Source organism: Aegilops tauschii, chromosome 5 (assembly GCF_002575655.3).
Source record: "Aegilops tauschii subsp. strangulata cultivar AL8/78 chromosome 5, Aet v6.0, whole genome shotgun sequence".
Classification (NCBI taxonomy): domain Eukaryota; kingdom Viridiplantae; phylum Streptophyta; class Magnoliopsida; order Poales; family Poaceae; genus Aegilops; species Aegilops tauschii.
In genome coordinates this window covers 34,217,251-34,237,568 of record NC_053039.3, presented here as the reverse complement: position 1 = coordinate 34,237,568, position 20,318 = coordinate 34,217,251, and the positions used below count along the sequence as shown (strand labels likewise).

At 48.1% G+C, this 20,318-nt stretch overlaps 1 protein-coding gene across 1 annotated transcript in view; it reads right to left on the bottom strand.

The window, feature by feature from the left end:
- The window catches only part of LOC141022516 (uncharacterized), a 48,868-nt gene extending 43,387 nt beyond the window's left edge, over positions 1–5,481 (bottom strand). The window contains exons 1-4 of the mRNA XM_073498776.1: positions 5,119–5,481; positions 4,243–4,479; positions 3,602–4,089; positions 3,141–3,516 (exon numbers count right to left, since the gene is read on the bottom strand). Coding sequence (XP_073354877.1) covers positions 3,141–3,516; positions 3,602–4,089; positions 4,243–4,479; positions 5,119–5,481 — 1,464 coding nt within the window. The remainder of the gene's footprint in view (positions 1–3,140; positions 3,517–3,601; positions 4,090–4,242; positions 4,480–5,118) is intronic.
- Positions 5,482–20,318: the final 14,837 nt, after the last annotated feature.

Below are 20,318 nucleotides of genomic sequence, written 5' to 3'. Positions count from 1 at the left end.
GTAGCACTTTTATTTGAAGACCGTGTTTTTAGTCCGGTAGATACTGGCATCACCCGCTCCAATTCAAATGGCTGATAAACAGGAAACATAGTTGAATGTACCGACATTGTATGAGAGACAGATGCAATAGATAGTCTGGAAAAAAGAGGGCATGAAATAGTTGACATGTATATTGTTTAACTAAAACGGATAGCATGACATAATTTCACATATATGATATCTATCTAAACTGGATAGCATAGCATAACATAATTCAAAGATATGATGAATAACTAAACAGGATCGCATGACATCTAAGTAATCAGGATCGCATCATTTAATTCACATATGTGATTTATATGCTAAACAGAGGGCATTCGATATGATGTCTGAACTAAGAACATCGTGTTGAATATTGTGTATATGATGTCTAAACTATGCAATGCAAGACACCGTATGCATGATATGAGCAGTATAACCGTGCCAAGTTAGAGCATACACCTCAGTGGGGGAATAGGACTGGTCATCTGTCTCTAAATCCATCTCTGAGGAGCTATCGGGACCCAACAAGAGATCTGCTTCGACAGGTAGCACTGTCTGCTCTGAAGGCCTTGTTTTCACTCCAGATTTTTCCATCTCCCAACCAAATGGCTGATTCACAGGAAGAGTAGTTTAATGTACAAACATTATCGACAAATCGACATGTAATGAAGAAAAGGATGGGCAAGATATCATTCAAATATATGATGCCTGGTTAAACAGGATGGCATTGCACATTTCACATATATTATGGCTGGCTAAAAGACATGAGACTGCATAATTCCCATATATGATATAGAAACTAAACAGGTGGCATTACAGAACATGTCTAAACTAAGCAGATGACATATATGATGTCAAAAGTAGGCACTGCAAGGCAACATATGCATGATATGACTAACATCATCATGCCAAGGTAGAGCAAACACCTTGGGGGGTAAATAGGAGTGGTCAGCGGCGTCTGAATCCACCTCAGAATAGATATCTTCCTCTGGATTGCAATCTGGAGAGGGGTGGGGAGGGTTTGCCATTGAACCCACCATGGAGCGATGTCTGCATGACATTGTATTGCCGCACAAAACTCTTCTCTTTTTCTCTACATGTTGAGCATGACTGTGTACAATATCTGACATGCATACGAAAAAAATATGGTGAGATTATGTAAGGAGAGCATGCAGAAATTTAGAGTAATGGTAACAACCAGTGGATCGACGTTTTTCCGTTGAACCAAATAGCCCTAATGGATCGACGTGAATGTATAGTAATAAGTGATGCAACAAGTGTACAACCTCTTTGCCGTAGCCGTGTCGACCTCAGCATCATTGGGTTGGTCGCTGAAGCAGTTGAGGCAGAGGTGGCTGTCGGAGGTGTGGAGGAAGATATGAGGAATCTGTAGACGGCGTCCAGGGCACTGCTCTGTTGTGATGGATTGTTCTGTTGTTGGAGCAGCTCCGGTGAGCCGTAAGACGTCAAGGCTGAAGCAGCACAAGACAGACATCATCAATCTCAAGTGGGATTCTAATAGCATCTCCAATAGATAATGTAAAATGGATGTAAAATTAACATCACCAAAAACCACCTGACTACAACAGATGAGGTAAAAACTGTTGACTCTGAACTTAACTGTCAAAACTGAAATTTACTTTGGAATCTGAATGCTACTGTCGAAACTGAACACAATGGTAGCAGAGAGGAACTTGACATGTAGTTTAGGGAGGGCCTGCAGTTCATCTTCAACCTGCACCCCCCTGAGCCGCCAGCCACCACCGGCCGAACCACCGGCCCCAGCACTGCCTCGCCGCCCCGAAACAACTCGCCACTGCCGCCCCGGCCAGCCCTCTCACTAATAGGAAAAGGGCTGCTAGTGGCGCACCTGTTTTCGCTACTAATGGCGCACTACAGGTGCGCCACTAGCACCACGCCACTAGTATTTTTTACTAATGGCGCACCTCCGGTGCGCCATTACTATCTGGTATACTAATGGCGCACCAGGCAGTGCGCCATTAGTATAGGCCACGGTGCGCCATTAGTATGCCTCCCAGGGGGCCATATATAGCCATGTGCTTTGCCATACTAATGGCGCACTGCGGGGTGATGCGCCATTAGTATCCTTCGGCATACTAATGGCGCACTGCTGGGTGATGCGCCATTAGTATCCTCTGGCATACTAATGGCGCACTGCGGTGTGATGCGCCATTAGTATCCTTTGGCATACTAATAGCGCACGTTGGTGTGATGCGCCATTAGTATGTATATTAGGGATTTTTTTTTCTTTTCTGATTTTTGCACAGATTACAAAATATATTATTGGATAGAATATAAGCAGCACCACATAGCAACAGCAGATTCATCGAATACAATAGAAGATTAGTCTCCGAATACAATTCATCATATTAGTCCCGAATTCAAAAGACCGAACAAAGATAGAACATTACAAGTCTCGAGACCGCGAGTAGCGAGTTTGTCTTCACATTACAAGTCGATATCGATCATCTAAACTACCATCACATAGAAGAGAGCTGCGGTCATCACGATGAGCATCATCGCGATGAAACTGGTCTTCATCCAGTTCCTCCAACGCTCCCTCCTCTCTCCCGCTAGATAGCGCGCGTATCTAGATTCCGCCTCCGCCCTAGTGGTGTACCCTTTGTAACTGTTACCGCTGAAACGGTGAACCTGTCTCCGACACTCCTCCCAGTCGTCGTAGACTCCGGGAACCTTACCCTTGTACACGACATACGACGGCATCTCTATGCACTAGCCAAACAACAGACAATATATAAGTATGCAACAAAAGGATCAGAAGAGAAAAGCAAGACATTAATAGCACGATTCATGGTCCTACTAACAAATAGCATCGATTACATCTAAGTTGAACGACTGTCCAAACCAAAGAGACATACAAGTTCATTAAAGTTTAATTACAACATGAGCTAATCAATGTTTCAGAACTACACATAGCATCACTACTTTCGACTCGACTCATGGGACCGGAGCGTGGATGAAGTCGCCGTCTGTCGTGATGGTCATGAAGTCGCGGGCGTTGTCAGCCTGCATTTGTAGCGGTGTGTCTATCTCACTGTTGGACGGTTGAAATTTGAGGTAGAACTGTCCCGAGGTACGAAGGACATCTTGATGGATGATTTCTGCAAACTCCGACTGGATGCGAAAGAATTCTTGTCGGATGTCCGCGTCCTGGATTGCCGCCAAGCTTGCGGCCCAATCTTTGAGATTATTTGGTAGCAGAAGGTGATTATGGTCCCGCACGATCGCCCGCATGTGATGGAGGGCGTAGTAGGCATCCTTCTGACCGCCAGGCGGCTGCTTGACGCAGGGGAACGTCGTATTATGGGTGCTCCAGATGCGGCGTAGCCGGGGAGAGCATCATCAAGAACTTTCTTGATATTTGTGTAGTCTATCTTGGAGTCACGGTCCGGGTCGAAATACGTGGCCATGGAATATTTCGGGCTTAAGAGGATGAGTGTGCAATGTGTGTCACTGCACAGAACACGGAATGTTAGAAAAAAAAAACGATCGAAATCTAAGAAATCATATGTTACGGGGCGGTTAGGAGATGACGTACTTGGGAAAGTAAGGCACGAGGAAGTTATCCTTATCTGGGTTTGCCAGAATGACGCCTTCGAGGTGTGAACTCGAGACTTGCCGGTCCCCAGCACTGCCCAAGATCTTGGCACGCATGTAGAAGGGGTCGACTATCACAATGTCCGGGGTCTTGTCTCTAATGATCCGCATCTCCATACTCAGCGAGAACAGCCGAACGAAGGTGTAGTGCAGCGGATGAAGGTTAAGCATAGCAAAGATGTCATCAAACCGCAGGACGATCGTACCCCCGACGGCGCTATCCACAAAGCCCTTGCCCTCTGGCACCTTGGCCACGAAAACCGGGTATGCCACATCATTCTCTCTGAGACGCCGCTTCTCCAAAGGAAGAACACTGTCATGGAGACTCCGCATAGCACCGGTTGCAGCATTGAGCATATTTGTCGGTAGCATCGGCCTACCCGCCACATGCACCCTCCTCGAGATATCCTTAGGTGAAGGTGGCCCGTCCTGAGCACGGATCGTACTCGGTGCCGGCTGGCTCGCACTGGCACCCTTGTTAGTCTTTCGTTTCCATCCCTTCTTCCTGATCTGCTGTAATGGGATCGAGTTCTGCTCATAGACCACCTTCTTGAGCGTGTTGGGGCTGATAATATTTGGCACCTCAGCTATGTGAGGCTCGGTGAAGGCGGCAGCTGGAGGCGTCTCCTGAGAACTAAACGCCAGACGACGCCTGTTGCAATTGGGTTTCTCCGCCGTACCAGCTAGATCGTGGTCGCCTTTTTCAGGGTTGGGTTCTTGAGAAGGAGGCCCGGAGAACTCGTCACCGTACCCATGTTCGGCAAAGTACTTAACGACGTTGGAAAATGTACCGCCGTCGTTGTCGTCGTCGTCCGGATCCTGTGCCATATGTATGTCCGGATGCTGTGCCATAGGGATGTCCGGCATGTCCGGTAGCGTTGCGGCGTTCTTGCCATGGCTTGGCGCTGGCACGACTGGCGGTCTTGTCTGTGGGGTGGTGTCCCCTGCCCCCAGACGGATCTGGCTCTTCGGCCAAAGCAGGGGCCAGCTTACACAGGCGCTAAGGGTCATCACATCATCTTCGTCGGCCCCAGCGGGTCGAATCAGAGGTAACAACTCGTCGCAGCCTAGCAGCACCCGAACTAGTTCAACCCTATACAAGGTGGGTGGCATCGGATTACCGTGGAACACGCGGTTGCCCGGTTGAACGATTCTGCTCTTGGCGACATCGACCAACTCGCCGCCCACGAAGTGCAGGAGAGTGCACGGAACGTCGGTGGCGCCCTGTGAAAACATGTAGGGGCGTCAGGGATGCCCAGTCAAAGGCAAGGAGATGAAGTCATCGGCCGAGAGGCTTAGTTACCGTGATGCCGTCGAGCTCGGCTAATGTCGACGCACCGCCAACGACGGGCGTGCGCGTGCAACTGACGGAGGGGCCGCTTGCTGGCGAGGTGCCGGTCGGCGTACACCCGGGTGCATTAAGCTCCATGCCCGTGCCGGCGCCGGAGACACGAATACCGCCTCCGCCGGAGACACCAATGGCGCCGCCTGCGCGTTGTGTGAGTTGCTGGCCGTGAAGCTGGGAACCGGGGGAGGCCCCTGTTGGCCGCCCGCAATCCACGTCGTCAGCCCCTGAATCAAGGTAGGCACAATGGCGGTGAGCGTCGTTCCCAGTTGTTGTTGCACTTGCTCTTGGACAATCTCCGGAATCCGCGCCACTTGTGCCTTGAGTTCTTGAACCTCGCGCGACTGGCTTTCCGAGCTGGTCTTTTTCTCCTTTCGCCCACCAGTGGTATAGTATGATGAGCATTTTGTGGACAAGCCTTTGCCGGCCACACGACCAGCTGACGATGGCTTACTGAGCTTATCCTTGTTTTTCATTACGTTCAACGCCCTATTTAAAGGGGTGTCAAAAGGGGAGCTCTGAGACGACCCCGCGCTACTGCTTTCAGCCTCCTGCGGAAGGAATGTGAACCATTTAGAAATTTGGCTTCATTAATTAGAATGCAACCATATGGAGCTAATTACGCGGGGGTGTATTCCTTACCAGAACAAGCTCAAGCGCCCTGGTCTTCGGATCCGTGGTAAGCTCCTTTGTTACCGGGTCGTCCTTGTACCGTGCCCTGACAAAGTTCCTGGTCTGCTTGTCATGTAATTTCTCGAAGCGGGGCGGTAGGCCTTGCTCGGCACGCTCCGCGTCCTCCTTGTCCCATATAGGCTCCGCCACTCTGTAACCGCCGTGACCGAGTTGGTGGACCCCTAAGTTCAACTCTCGCATTTCTTTCCCCCACTGACTTGATTCGGAGGTTGCGCTGCTCTCGCACTTGATCTTGAACTCCTTGTAGTCATCTTCGCTCATCAAAGGATATTTCGCCTTGATCTTGTCATAACTATCACCTTTTTCAATCATTGCCTTCACCGTGCTTCTCCATGTAGACAGGGCCGTGCTCATCCTCGTGAGGGCGGCACTGTTCACTTTATTCCCTGAGAGGCATGTGTTTGCAAACTCAGCGGGGAACTTGTATCGTTCGTGCAGCTTCGTGAAGAGGAGGCTGCGCAAATTCCCTCGGTCCTTATGCCTTAGGTTCTCGGTGTTGATCGAGACGGTGCTCCGGAGAATGCACCCGAGCTGAACCGAGTACCCCTTGACTACATGTTTGGGCGCCGTTGGCTGCCCGTCGGAGTTCACTTCAGTAAATTCATCCTTGACGGTGCCGAGCACGTTCGGGCGCCGGTCCTTCCGTTGCCTCTTCGGTTGGCTGCCATCTGTGCGTGCGCCGCCATCATCAGTGGTGGCATCCTCGGCGGCACCATCAGTGGTGTCATCCCCGACGCCACTAGGGGGTGTGTAGTCAGGATCGGTGTCTTCCGCGGCGTCTTCATAGCGGTGAGGTTCTTCCTCCATCTCCTGGGACAGCTCCCAGAATTTCTTGCCGCCCGAACCGCCGGCCTCATCGTTGTGGGCCATGTTTCGCTCTAAATAGGAAAAACGTTTGGTCAAAAAGTTGGTTATTGTCAAGGAACAAGATCATGGTCTCATCATTTAGGGTTTGTCGACACCTAGGCATCCTAAAAGCTAAGCTTTTATCATTTAGGGTTTGTCGACGCCGAGGCACCCTAAAAGCTTAAGCGTACATCATTTAGGTTCTCATCGACACCGAGGCACCCTATAGAAGCCAAGGTTTCATCATTTAGGGTTTGTCGACGCCGAGGCACCCTAAATGCTAAGTTAAGTTTTCATCATTTAGGGTTTATCGATGCCGAGGCACCCTAGGTTGGGCCTAATCACTTGGCACTAATCACCTGGCTCTATTGCCACCTATGTTGGGTTTATCATCTAGGGTTTATCGATGCTAAGGAGAATTCTAAGTTGGGCCTAATCACTTGGCTCTATTGCCACCTATGGTTTAATGCAGCAAGAATGGCGGGGCAGTTGATCCTACTTAACTAAGTACTAAGATACCCCGGCCCATGCATTAGTCGCAAGTACCCCATATGTCCTATTTTTAGCAAAGTCATGCTAAAAATCACAGAAAATTTCAGCATGACCTTTGCTGAAAATAGGACATATGGAGTACCCGAATTTGCCGGAACGGAAGTTAATCGACATTCCGGCAAACTCAAGGGCCTCTCGGGGTACCTGCAAATTCATCACGACACAATGGTCGGAGACAAAACCCAGCAAACTAGCAAAGTTACTGACGTGTTTACAGAAATTGTTTTCTGTAAAAGATGATCATCATCTTTGCAAGTCTTTCTCAATGTGATCACAAGTAATTCAGAGGCATCACAATAAAGCAACACCCTCCACTAGCCTAAAAACAAGTGAAGTTTCACCCATATAAGAACAACTTTATAAAATCAGAGAAGTTGCTAAAATTTTTGTATCCTTCATACACACTGGAGTACAATGCTTTATAATGTTCCATCATCATTACAGAAATCCAAGAAACACATGGTCTTGAGGATATTCTTTATGACTAATTATTTCAGTTTTACATGCAGATTTTGACCAAAAAACACATGGTCTTTTTAACAGTTTTCAGTTTGGACAGAATACTGAAAACTACAGTTTGGATAGAATTCCTAACACTTTGGTCTTCTAGTTACAAAACAAAACTGACATAATTCTAGATGCCATAACTGAATTTTTTTACAGTAGCTCAAGTTTTTGACAGTAGCTCCTCACTGTCTGTCGCCTGCAACACTTTTTATGCTAGCAGCTCAAGTTTGTGCCATTGGAGCAAATAAGCAGGAACCAGCATATGTAAGGTTTCAACATGACTCATCATCAGTATATATAAGCAGGATCTTTGTAAACAAACGAACACTAAGAGCAGAATGTTCTTGCAACAAACATTATTGTGTGACATCGAAAGGCATCACTCTGCTTAAAGGGAATGATGACTTAAGTGGCCAGATGTATATGATTGCACCACTTGATCTGCACTTCTCTATATTATATGATGTACCGAAGAACTTGAGCAAAAAAAGATAAATAGGAACATATTTCTCACCTTGGAGGTGTTGCTGTTGCTGCACTGTCTGGACTTCACTTCCTTTACCTCCTCGGAAACCTGAAATATGCAGATGTTAGAAAGGTTCTAATTTGTATATGATGATTCTAAGAAAAGGGAAAAGGAGTATCAAGAACAGATTCACATGTCTGGCTGTTAGCCATTACAAACTTAAATTTATCTATTTCTGTATCTCACAAACTATCATAAATGAATAATAGTATTATAGTTCAGCTATTCCATGGAATAATGGGCTTAAGATTAATGAACCAACAGATGCCCTAATGGAAGTAATAACAACATGACAGCAAACAACCAACAAACATGATGGGCAGGCCAAATACTCATGATGGACTGACAATTCATTACAGCAGCCTTAATTTTTTCAACTGAAATTTTCAGTTGAAATTTATGTCAATTTGTTCAACTGAAATTTTTAGATGAAATTGTTTGGAACTGTACAGTACTCCAGGAAATTTGATGTGCAACTGAAATTTACTTCTGGAGTAACTATATAAATTGACATCAATATTGTCACCTTGTGTTCCAGGACACAAACATGCAAGTAACAAAATGCTTCATGTGTCAATTATTTAAAATTACAATCAAACAGGAATAATAAATTACAGTACTCGTAGGAGTAGAATATTTTGTACTTCTAGGATGTTTACTCTGTACAGGATTTTGTACTCCTAGAATAATTTGTAGAGTACTCCTAAAATACTCCTAGTGTTTCTGAGTATGTTTGTAAACAGATTACTATAAGTGTTTTTGAATATGTTTGTAAACAAATTACTCCCAGTGTTTCTAAATATTTTGTACTCCTAGTGTTTTTGAATATGTTTCTACGAGTAGGACAAGAGGAGAAGAACAACCCCTTTATTTAGTACAATCCTAGCTGCAAAGAAATGCTTTTCTCTTCTCCTACCTTTCCAGACTAACCCCTTTATTTAGTTAATTAACCCTAGGTAGCTAGCTGCAATCGATCAAGGCCATACTCTAACGAAACTGAATTAAAAAAAAGGGCTCCAGATATTGCACTTCCATGCACAGATTGTGTACCACGATCGAGGGGAGGGAGGGAGGGAATGGGGAGGAAGGGTGGAGAGGGAGGAAGGAGGAAGGAGGAGGGGTACCTGGGCGGGCGCGGCTGGTCGCCGGGTGGCGGAGGACGGCAGGGGCAGGTGGGGTGTGGGCACGTCGGGGCTGCGCTCGCCGGCTGCTGCAGGGGCCGGAGGAGGCCCTCGCTCGTCGGAGGGAGGAGGAGAGGAGAGGAGCGCTCGGCCGATCTCGTTCGGGGGGCGTGGGGGCGGCGGGGGTGGAGTCCCGCGGGGGTCGGGGCGGCGGCGTCGGGGCAGCGCAAGACCACAGCAGCGGCGGCGTCGCCGACGGCGTGCAGGCGCGGCAGACGGAGGGGGCGGAGCAAGGGGGCGGCAGCGTACGGTTGGGGTCGAGTGGGGGATCTGGCGAGGGAGGGAGGAGGCCACAGTGCGAGGGAATAGGTGGAGTGCAGGATGTCTATCTAATGGCGCACCTCCCCCAAGTGCGCCATAAGTACGATGATAGCAATGGCGCACCTGACCCTGGTGCGCCATTAGAAATTACTAGCCCGACTGGTCAGGTTATATTCCACCTAACCCTATCTCCATTAGAACATGGCCACTAGCCCAACTGGTCAGCATGCAGCACACACACTAGGAGGTCCTGGGTTCGATTCCTAGGCTCCCTAATTTTTGTTTTTATGCATTTAAAATGCTGTTTGATATTTATTTGTGTTTAAATATGTTCAAACTTGTTTAAATCATAACAGTAATATTTTTTTATAAAAACAGTAATATTTTTTAAAAAAATATCATCAAATTTATTATTTGAAAATATCATCAAATTTATTATTTGAAAATATCATCAAATTTGTTATTTGAAAATATAATCAAGTTTGTTTTTTTTGCAATTTTAGTTGCATTCATTTGTGACGGTGGAGCGGGCCGGGGAGGGTGCGGGGGGTGCTCAGCGGCGGTGGAGCGGGGGAGATGGTGCGGGGGGTGCTCGGCGGCGAGGGGGACCGGATCTGGCGAGGTGGGATAGCGATCGAGATGGAGGGGGATTGAGATCGAGTGTCCATGAAATTTAAAAACATTCATGAGTTCAAAAAGTGCCCATGAAATACAATCGAGAAATGAAAACTACAATTTAAATATAATCGATCTTAGCTAGCTATCTGTTCACAATCTTCTTGCCCTTATTTTTCGTAAATGGAGTTCTGCTCTTGAACGGACGTCCTTTAGGTAGGGTGGTCCTGCTCCTTCTTGTGGTGTATGCTGATACTTCATCGTCGTCATCATGTTCCATCTTCGGGTCGCCGTACTTGTCGAAGTCTTGCTCATTGGCGACTCCATCCATTCCGATGATCTTCCTTTTGCCTCTCCTCACGACAACACGACTGGGCTTTGGCGGGTCGGTAATGATGAAGCATTGGTCCACTTGGGAAGCCAGTACCCATGGCTCATTTTTCGCGGTGACGTTCGCGCCTGCGGTCTTGGATTTGGCTTCGGGTATAACCATGGTGGTGAAATACCGGTCTTCTTTTATGACGCTCTTGGCCCATCTGACACGGAACATCGGGACCTTCTCACCAGCGTAGCTCAGCTCCCAGATCTCCTCGATCCTTCCGTAGTATCTGTCCTTGTCGTTACCGGTGTAGGATTCCATCGTTACCCCGAAGTTCTGATAACCATCGCTCTTCATGTCCTTGTCCTCGGTGTAGAATGTGTAGCCGTTGATATCGTACGCCTCATACGTCATCAGGTTGTGCTCGGCTCCCTGTGACAAGGCGAATATGAGTTGTTCTTCCGCGGAAGAATCCTCATGTAAAGGGTACGACAGAAGCTTCTGCTTGAACCAACGGTGAAACATGAGTTGTGCTCTTTGATTATATCTCCGTCCGTCCTCTGTTGGCCTCGGTCATTGTACGTCTTCTCAATAAACGTTTTGTGCTCTACCACCCAAGGATCGACCACGTCTATGTGTTGTAGCGCGACTAGGTTTGCTCTTTCAAAGTCGGCGAGTCGACCATCGAAGTCGACATGCATTTCGCGGCGACCCTCACGGTGACCCCATCCAGCGAGCCTTCCGAGGTGCCTGTTGACGGGTAGACCAACGGGGTTCTCGATGCCTAGATAATTCGTGTAGTAGGAGATGCACTCTTCGGTCAGAAAGCCCCTGGCTATGCTTCCCTCTGGATGTGACATGTTGCGAACGTATCCTTTGATGACACCATTCATCCTTCCAAACGGCATCATGCTGTGCAGGAACATCGGCCCGAGTTGGATGATATCCTCCACGATATGGACCAGCAGATGCACCATAACGTCGAAGAATGCGGGCGGGAAGTACATCTCAAGCTCGCATAGTATCACCACGATCTCTTCCTGTAGCCTTCTGAGTTGCCTCACGCCAACCGACTTCCGAGAGATGACATCGAAAAAGTTGCATAGGCCAAATAGCGTTTCACGGACGTGCGCGTCCATGATCCCACGGATTGCAACTGGAAGTATCTGCGTCATCAGCACGTGACAGTCGTGAGACTTCATCCCGCTGAACTTCTGCTTCGCTGAGTCTAGGTATCTGCTTATCTTCCCCGCGTAACCGTAAGGAAGTTTTACTCCTACGAGGCAGGTGAAAAACTGATCGATCTCCTCCTGACTTAGAGTGAAGCACGCGGGAGGGAAGTCATTTCCGGTCTTCTTCGCCTTTTTGCCTTTGCAACGACTTTCCGTGTCCTGCTTCGCCTCATCATCATCATCATCATTAGCGTGAAGCTCCTCCCTGATGCCCATTGATTTCAAGTCTGCCCTTGCTTTCGGCCCATCTTTGGTCCTCTCTGGCATGTTGAGCAGGGTACCAAGCAGACTCTCGCACACGTTCTTCGTGATTTGCATGACATCAAGGCTGTGAGGCACACGGTGGATCTTCCAGTACGGCAAGTCCCAGAAAACAGACCTCGTTTTCCATACCTTCAGCAGTGGCTCTGGCGCCTTAAGCTTTCGCTTCTTTCCCTGCTCTGGCGCCTTTTGTTTCTTTCCCGGTAGTGGGCAATCTTTCCAATTTTTCAACAACTCGTCTATTTCCTCGCCGCTCCTCGTACGCGGGCGTCTTCGGGGTTCGGTTTCACCATCGAACAGATCCTTGCGTTTCCTCCACGGGTCATCTTCGCGAAGCCACCTTCGATGTCCCATGAACATGGTTTTCGAAGACCCGGGATCTCTATCTAGCTGGCGATACGTTGTGTCATCCATGCACCTGACGCATCCAAAAAATCCGTGGACCACCTGCCCCGCGAGATATCCGTAACCGAGATAGTCGTGCACCGTCGTGAGCAGTGCGGCTCTCATAGGGAAATATTCTTTCTCTGCGGTGTCCCACGTATTGGCTGGCGTTTTCCACAGCGTGTCTAGCTCCTCTTTCAGCAGCCCCAGATACAGATTGATGTCGTTCCCTGGTTGTTTCGGCCCTTCAATTAGCATACTCATGTCAATGTACTTCCTCTTCATGCACAACCAGGGGGGAAGGTTGTACATCCACACAAACACAGGCCAGGTGCTATGTGTGCTTCTCTGGCTGCCAAACGGATTGACTCCATCGGTGCTCGCGCCCAGCACGATGTTCCTTGGATCGTTCCCAAGTTCTGGGTGTTCGAAGTTCAACGCTTGCCACTGGCTCCCATCCTTAGGGTGACTCAGCATCTTGTCTTTTTTATTTATCTCCAGATCATTTGCGTCATCTTCTCGCTTCTTCTCCTCCCTATCCGCGTGCCAACGCAGGAGCTTTGCTACCTTAGGGTCCGCGAAATACCGCTGCAGACGAGGAGTGATCGGAAAGTACCACACCACTTTTCGAGGAGCTTTCTTCCTCTTCTTGTATCGAGTGACGCCGCACACCGGACATATGGTAGACTCCGTGTGCTCGTCCCGATAAATGATGCAATTGTTCATGCACACATGGTATTTCACGTGCGGTAAATCCAGAGGACACACGATTTTCTTCGCCTCCTCGAAACTGGTCGGGCACTTGTTCCCCTTGGGAAGACGTTCGTGCCAGAATGACATGTTCTCGTCGAAGCAGGCGTCGGTCATTTTGTGTTTTACCTTCATCTCCAGAGCCATGAGCGTTACTTTCAGGCAGGTATCCTCGGGCCTGCATCCTTCATACAATGGAGTAACCGCGTCTATCTCCAGTTGATCCAGCTTGGCTTTCTCTCGGGCGGCAGCTCTTGCGTTATCCGTCTGCTTGAGAAGCAGCTCTTGAATATGAGGGTCCTGCACCCAGCCCATCAATGGTCCATCGTCGTCTGCTCCGCCGGCATCTTCATCTTCATGATCATGCCCTTCGTCTGCTTCCGCATCTTCCTCATCATCATGTCCGGCATCTTCTACATGATGACTGTGTACAGCATCACCGTCGTGATCATGTCCTGGAGATTCTTCGTCTTCTCGCCCGCCCGAGCCGCGGTGGTTGTCTTGCTGCCCATCCTCATTTCTTGCCCGACACCCATGGACGACTTCATAGTCATCTTCATCACCTTGCCACCGATAGCCATCCATGAAACCACGCAAGAGCAGGTGGTCCCGCACCTGCCCGGAATCCGGGTCCGCAATAAGGCTCTTCAGCTTGCATCTTCGACACGGACATCTTATCTCCGTCTCGTTCTTTTCAAGCATCTCGGCCTTCGCGGAGCTCAAAAACCTATTCACGATGCCTTCGGTCATCGTGCGGACCATGGTCGCCTGCGGGGTAGAGCAAAACGATATTTTAGAACCAAGAAAATTTTTGGCATGACTTTCCCTAAAAATAGGACCAAAAAGAATGCATAGTGCCAAAATTCTCGCCGAAACAGAAATGAATCAACATTCCGGCAAAATATTGGCAACTATCGCATTTCAAATACCAGTACCTGCAAACACAAACATATATGCAACACCACAGACATATGCAACACCACAAACATACATAGATCTAGCTAGGACATAAAAAGTGCATGTGCACGTTGTTCTTGGAGGGAGAACAACATAAAGATAGCTTCCCCATTACTTACCTATCAAAAAAAGGGGGTTTAACCACTTAATTTGGATGAATTTATGGTGCAAATGAGGTGAGGAGGAGGAGGCAGCCGAGACAAGCTTGGAGAAGGAGGAGGAGAGAATGAAGTGGGGAAAGTGAGTGGGTAGGTGTGGCTGTCCAAAATATCTAGCTCGTCCCAGGTTACTAATGGCGCACCACCACCTAATGCGCCATTAGTAACCCTGGTTACTAATGGCGCACCTGCTGGTGGTGCGCCATTAGTAGTTTTGCAAAAAAACAGACACTAATGGCGCACCAGGGAGCAGTGCGCCATTACTAGCTTAAACTAGTAATGGCGCACTGTCCCCAGGTGCGCCATTAGTAGTTTTGCAAAAAAGTAAAAAATAAAAAAAAATTGTAGTGGCGCACTATGTGGCTGGTGCGCCATTACTAGTTAGAACTAGTAATGGCGCACTGTGCCGTGGTGCGCCATTAGTATGTCTGGAAAAATAAAAAATAAAAATTGTTACTAATGGCGCACCGTGTGTCTGGTGCGCCATTAGTGTATTTCACACTAATGGCGCACCAGCAGATGGTGCGCCACTGCTACATAGCAATGGCGCACCAAATGTCTGGTGCGCCATTAGTGGCCATTCCATCTATAGCCCTTTTCCTAGTAGTGTCTAGGCCCCCCGCCCACCCACCCTGAACCCTAAGATAGATAGTGGGGTACCTCTCCGGTGAGCCCCCGTCCCCACTGTGGGTGGTTCTTCCTTAACTCCAGCTAGCCCCCCAACCCCTGAAAATCGACTGACCCAAAAGTCGACTCAGTCGACTGAAGTGTGGCTTAATCGGAGCAGAGCAGCAGCACGAGCGAGGGAGAGAGCAGCAGTAGCAGCTGGGTGAGCGAGCGATCGAGCGAGAGCCGGAGCAGCAGCAGCAGCGCGAGCGAGCGAGAGCCGGAGCAGCAGTAGCAGATCCGGCTGGTATGGCCGCCGCCGCCGAAGGGGCCTCGCACTGGGGGAGAGCCGCCGTGGAGATGTCGCCCGCGGCGCCGTCTTCAAGGTAGCCGCTCCATGGGGGTGTGGGATGGAGCACCGTCGGCGCCGGGAGGTCGAGTTAAGGAGAAGGTGCGATGCGATGAGTGTACAACCTCTTTGGTGGCGCCGAGTACGCCTCGGCTTCGTCCGAGGAGTCGGTGAGGATGCTGCGGTTCCGGTGGAGCAGGTTAAGGCGGCGCTGTGGGGATGGAGCAGCCGCGATAGACGAGGCGATCGTCGGAGCAGCTCCTTGGAGGTGGAGGACGGGCGGCTGAACCGGCGGACGGCGAGATGGACGACGGATCCTCATCTAGGGAGGTGGATGAGGGACGTCGAGCTGTTGCGGTGGACGGCGTCGTCGGGGAAGAGGCTCCGGCTAGGCAACGGTGATGTGGCAGACGGAGGAGGGTGGGGTTTCGTGGCTGGAGCGGAGAGGTTATGGCGGCCTGGGATTTCGAATGGCGAAAAGGGGGCGATGGGAGGGGGTGAAGCATGACTTAGGGACACGCTTGTCCAAAATGTAGGGTGTGTTACAAAATTACCCCCACCGATTTGAACTAGCGGCCCTTTCGGCTCAGGGTTAGAAGGGGAATTTCACGTGTCGGGATTTGGCAGCTTGTAATTTCGGGATAGCAAGGCGCGGGTTGTGAAGGCGCCAGTTTTGGGAGCATGATATCTGAATTTTCGGGATATAACAAGACGCGGGTTGAATTTTAGGGACAAGCCTAACGTGTATTAATATTGTACTTGTACGTACCAAATCAATTCGCACTTCCCTCAACCAAAAGAAAACGAAAAAAATAAAACTATTCACACCACACAAAGAGAGAGTCTTGCCCCGTTTTACTATACAAATGCTATTCAAAGCTACTCCCTCCTTCCATCTATATAGGGCCTAATGCATTTTTTGATGCTAACTTCGACCAAATATTAGAGCAATGATATATGACATGCAACTTACACAAAGCACACCGTTAAATTCGTCTGTGAAAGGTTCTTTCAATGATATAATTTTCACATTGTGCATGTCATGTACTATTAATCTTGTCAATAGTCAAAGGCGGTCTTAAAAATCTCATTATGCCCTATATAGATGGAAGGAGGGAGTATGAATCCATGTTATGCCCGATTAAATTTTTTCGCTTGTTGTATAATGCATGTAACCTACTCATACGAACATTTTAGTGCATTCCAAATGTCTATACTACTGCTGCAATTCGAAATAAATTTGAATTCGTTTCTCTATTTCAATAAGAATCTACAATCATGATTGTTGCCAACTTCAACCATCATAGTTTCCTTACTATCCGCCAGATATAAATCGGACGGCCTATAATGCAGGATGGCAGACACACCATCATCAACGACTCTGTTTTTTATAAGAGTAGAGATAAAATATATTAAATGTAGTATAACATGTTCATAACCACACCATGTGTATCACCGTTATATATATTCACACATGCGTCGGTTTAAAACACTATGATAAATTCTTCAAATATCCAAATTTGCTTTTTATAATGAAGTATATATGATCTCTATTCGTCTTTTACACCCACACAACCCTCTTATCTTTGTAGCTAGCGCTAACTTTCTCTTGTGCATGCACACGCCCGCATCCCTCTCACCCTCCCTCAGCATTCTCTAGCTCCATCACGCAAATTCATCTTTTCACTTTAGGTCGTTCACCCACGGTGTGTGTAGGCCCCCCAGCTCCTTCTTTACAGCACACATCGATCGATATGCCTCTCTAGCCAGGTGTGCCTGGCACAAACACAAGCTTCCCCTCTTCTCTTGTCACCGTCCATGCCTCACTCCCACCACTCTTTTCATCGTTCTCGTACTCGCACACTCCTCCCCCCTCGATATAGTATGCCTCTCGTACCACCTCCTACATGCATCCCTCTCTCTCTATCCTCTCCTCGTGCCTCATTTGCTTCTAACACACACATGCATGTATACCGATCGATCTCCCAACATATACCTAGATCAACTTTAACTACCCCCCCCATCGATCGACATACCTCACAAGTTATGTCTCTCCTTTCTCTAACAAAGGGCGATTGATGTTCCTATGTAGTTAGTCTGCTTACCATAGCCACATCGCCCCCCTCATCATTCGTGCATGCCTCCTGACCCGTCTCTCACACGCACGTGCACAGACAACAACCAGCCATCTCCTCTCTTATTGATATTGCGGGCGTGCCCTCCGTTTGTCTAGCAAGCCTATCCCACCATTTGTTACAAGCAACTCCACTACCACCCCCTCCAACACTCTAGCTCTGTCTCTCTCCCAACCTTATTCCTCTCCTGCACATATGCATGGATGCTGATCAATCTCCCTTCATACATGAGGCAGATCGATCTCCTTAATACATGAGGTAGGCCTCTCTCCTCCTCCACACATATACCAGCCATTGTACCTCTATAGTTAATTGGGCCTCCCTCTTCCCCCACCACACACCGATAGTCGAGTGCTGCAGGTAGGTATCCATGCCACAGAGACAAACTGCACATGTCCCCTCTCACGTTCCAGTAGGCCAGCCACTCTATATCTTTGACGTGGGCACACACAAATTCGATGGCACTCTTTATCGATCGTGCGCGTACACACACACACATCATCCCTCTCTTCGATTCTATGGACACCTCAAGCCGATGATACCTCGACTCTCTTCTCGTGGATCGCCCCCTCTATATATATGTTATATCCAGGACTCTATTTCACACACATTGCATATGTTACATTTTTTTATTGACCCCCCCCCCCAAAACTCTCAAGAACCCACACACTATATCTCTCTAGGTTTGTATCTCTCTCACACAACCCCACGTAGGTGGTGTACGTATACAAGAAGAGAATAGGTGCACCGTGCACGTACTCATGCTTCGTGCCCAGCCACACCAGCGCGGGTACACGGTAGAGCTCATTTCTTTACGAAATGGCAGCCCACGTGCTAATTTGAACGCCTGTAGTGGTTGTTTACCTAGGGAGGTCGTGTACCACGCGTGCATGAAACAAAGTTCGACTTGACGCGTTGCCGCGTTATTTTTAAATAAAGTTATAGCGCTCAATGGCACGTACACAGAATATAAGACGATTTTTATGGAGAAAAAGGTAGTCCGCTCACTATATACAATGGAGCCTGCCTGCCTGGTTTGTCGCTCTTCAGAGTATCTCACACAAGGCTGCGGTGGCCTCTCTCTCTCTCACCGTTGGTCACTGATCCGGCCGCATCCCGTCCGCCGGGGGAAAGGGAGGAAGTGCATCGTTTCTCCGTTCAACGGCGCCGAGGCAGCACGTCCCGATCTGCGGTACACGCCATTCTCTCTGACCAAGCTCCGGCGCGGCAGGGCCTACGCCACCTGCTCGCAGATTCCGCCCGCCGCCGCTCACCTAGTTACATCCCGACGACCTCTAGGTATCCCCTCCGGCCTTGCTCCACTGCCCCTCTTCCCACGTCGCTGCATGTGGATCTTCCATAGTTCTTTGCCCAAAACGTAGCTCATCCGGCGTACTTTCCATATTGCATTCTCGTCCTCACACCGTTTTAGACAAACACAACCGTGTTGTTATCTTCCCTTAGGACAAGGAATATGCTTCTTTTTTGTCGTCGCATGTGTCATCAACTGTTATTGGCCAGTAATTGTTTCCTTTATACCTCTTTTTTGCAAACAGGGCTATCCATTTCACCTCGTTGCTATTGCGACCTTTCGGTGAACTGCACAAATCACTTTTTTCCTAAGAGTATTTTGTGCAGTTGTACTAAAATGTCACACGGGCAACGTCTCTACATTCCAGTGCGACTACACAAAGGGAGATTGGTTTTGCTCTATCCTCCTCATCCAACTCCGAGCCTAATCTTCTCCAACTAGTTAGTCTTAAGAGAGACTGCAAAGGTGACCGGCTTCTATTTGTGTGTTTATTGTTTCATCAGCAGTCCTCTATTATCGTAATCACACTTAATATCTTTGGAACAGGGACGCTCAGCTCTATTTTAGTGGAACTGCACAAAATGATCGGAATGTTGCATGCTCCAGACAGCTACTTTTTTCCCAACATGCCTTGTTGATTTAGACAGAGCTGGGGGGACGTTGCTGCCAATGAAAGCATGGATCAATTTTAATTTAACACCTTCTCACAACTCTGTATTCAGTTGTGATGTAATTATTAGCTCTGATCTGCTAATAATTGACATGCATTAGCAAGGAAGTTAGTTTTTTATTGTTTCCGAAAGAGCATCGATGGCAAGACACGCGAAACAAAAGCTGAAAGCTCGCACCATTGTACAATTTCATGTCGCTGGAAAATTATTTGTATAGTACGTCAATTGTGTAAACAAATGATGGAAGCTTGATAGCATTGCCAGAAGCCTCTTCATCATCCGGGTCCATGTGCCATGCACAAAATTATACTCCTTCGTTTCTAAATATTTGTCTTTTTACAAATTTCAAACGGGCATATTTTAGAGTGTAGATTCACTCATTTTGCTTCGTATGTGTACTCCCTCCGTTCCTAAATATTCTATTCGTCTTTCTAGAGATTTCAACAAGTGACTACATACGGAGCAAAATGAGTGAATCTACACTCTAAAATATGTCTATATACATCCGTATGTGCCAGTCCATTTGAAATCTCTAAAAAGACAAATATTTGAGTAGTCACTCTTTGAAATCTCTAGAAAGACAAATACTCCGGAGTATATTTAAGAACCGAGGGGGTAGTGCACAACCGCATGGGAGACTCGGCCCGGTCGTTGCGCCGCATTAATAGTGAGTAATGAGCAGTCAAATCATAAGCCCCACCTTTCCCACTGTAAGTTGCTCTGAAGAAGCAACCATCAATACGCTCTTCTTTGAATCCTCTCATACTACTCCATCCGTCACTGTTTATAGAGCGCGCTTCAGAAAAAAGAAAAAAATCTATGGGACCAAGGCGACTAGCGATTGGCCTGAAAAATAGCATTGGTAGTTATAGCACGGCGTCTATTACTAGACGGAATAATGCGTACAAACATGCATGCAGTGCTTCCACCCCGGGTACACACATGCATGCACTTACTCCACTCCATAGTAGTAGTACAGTACATGGAGAGAAAATTGT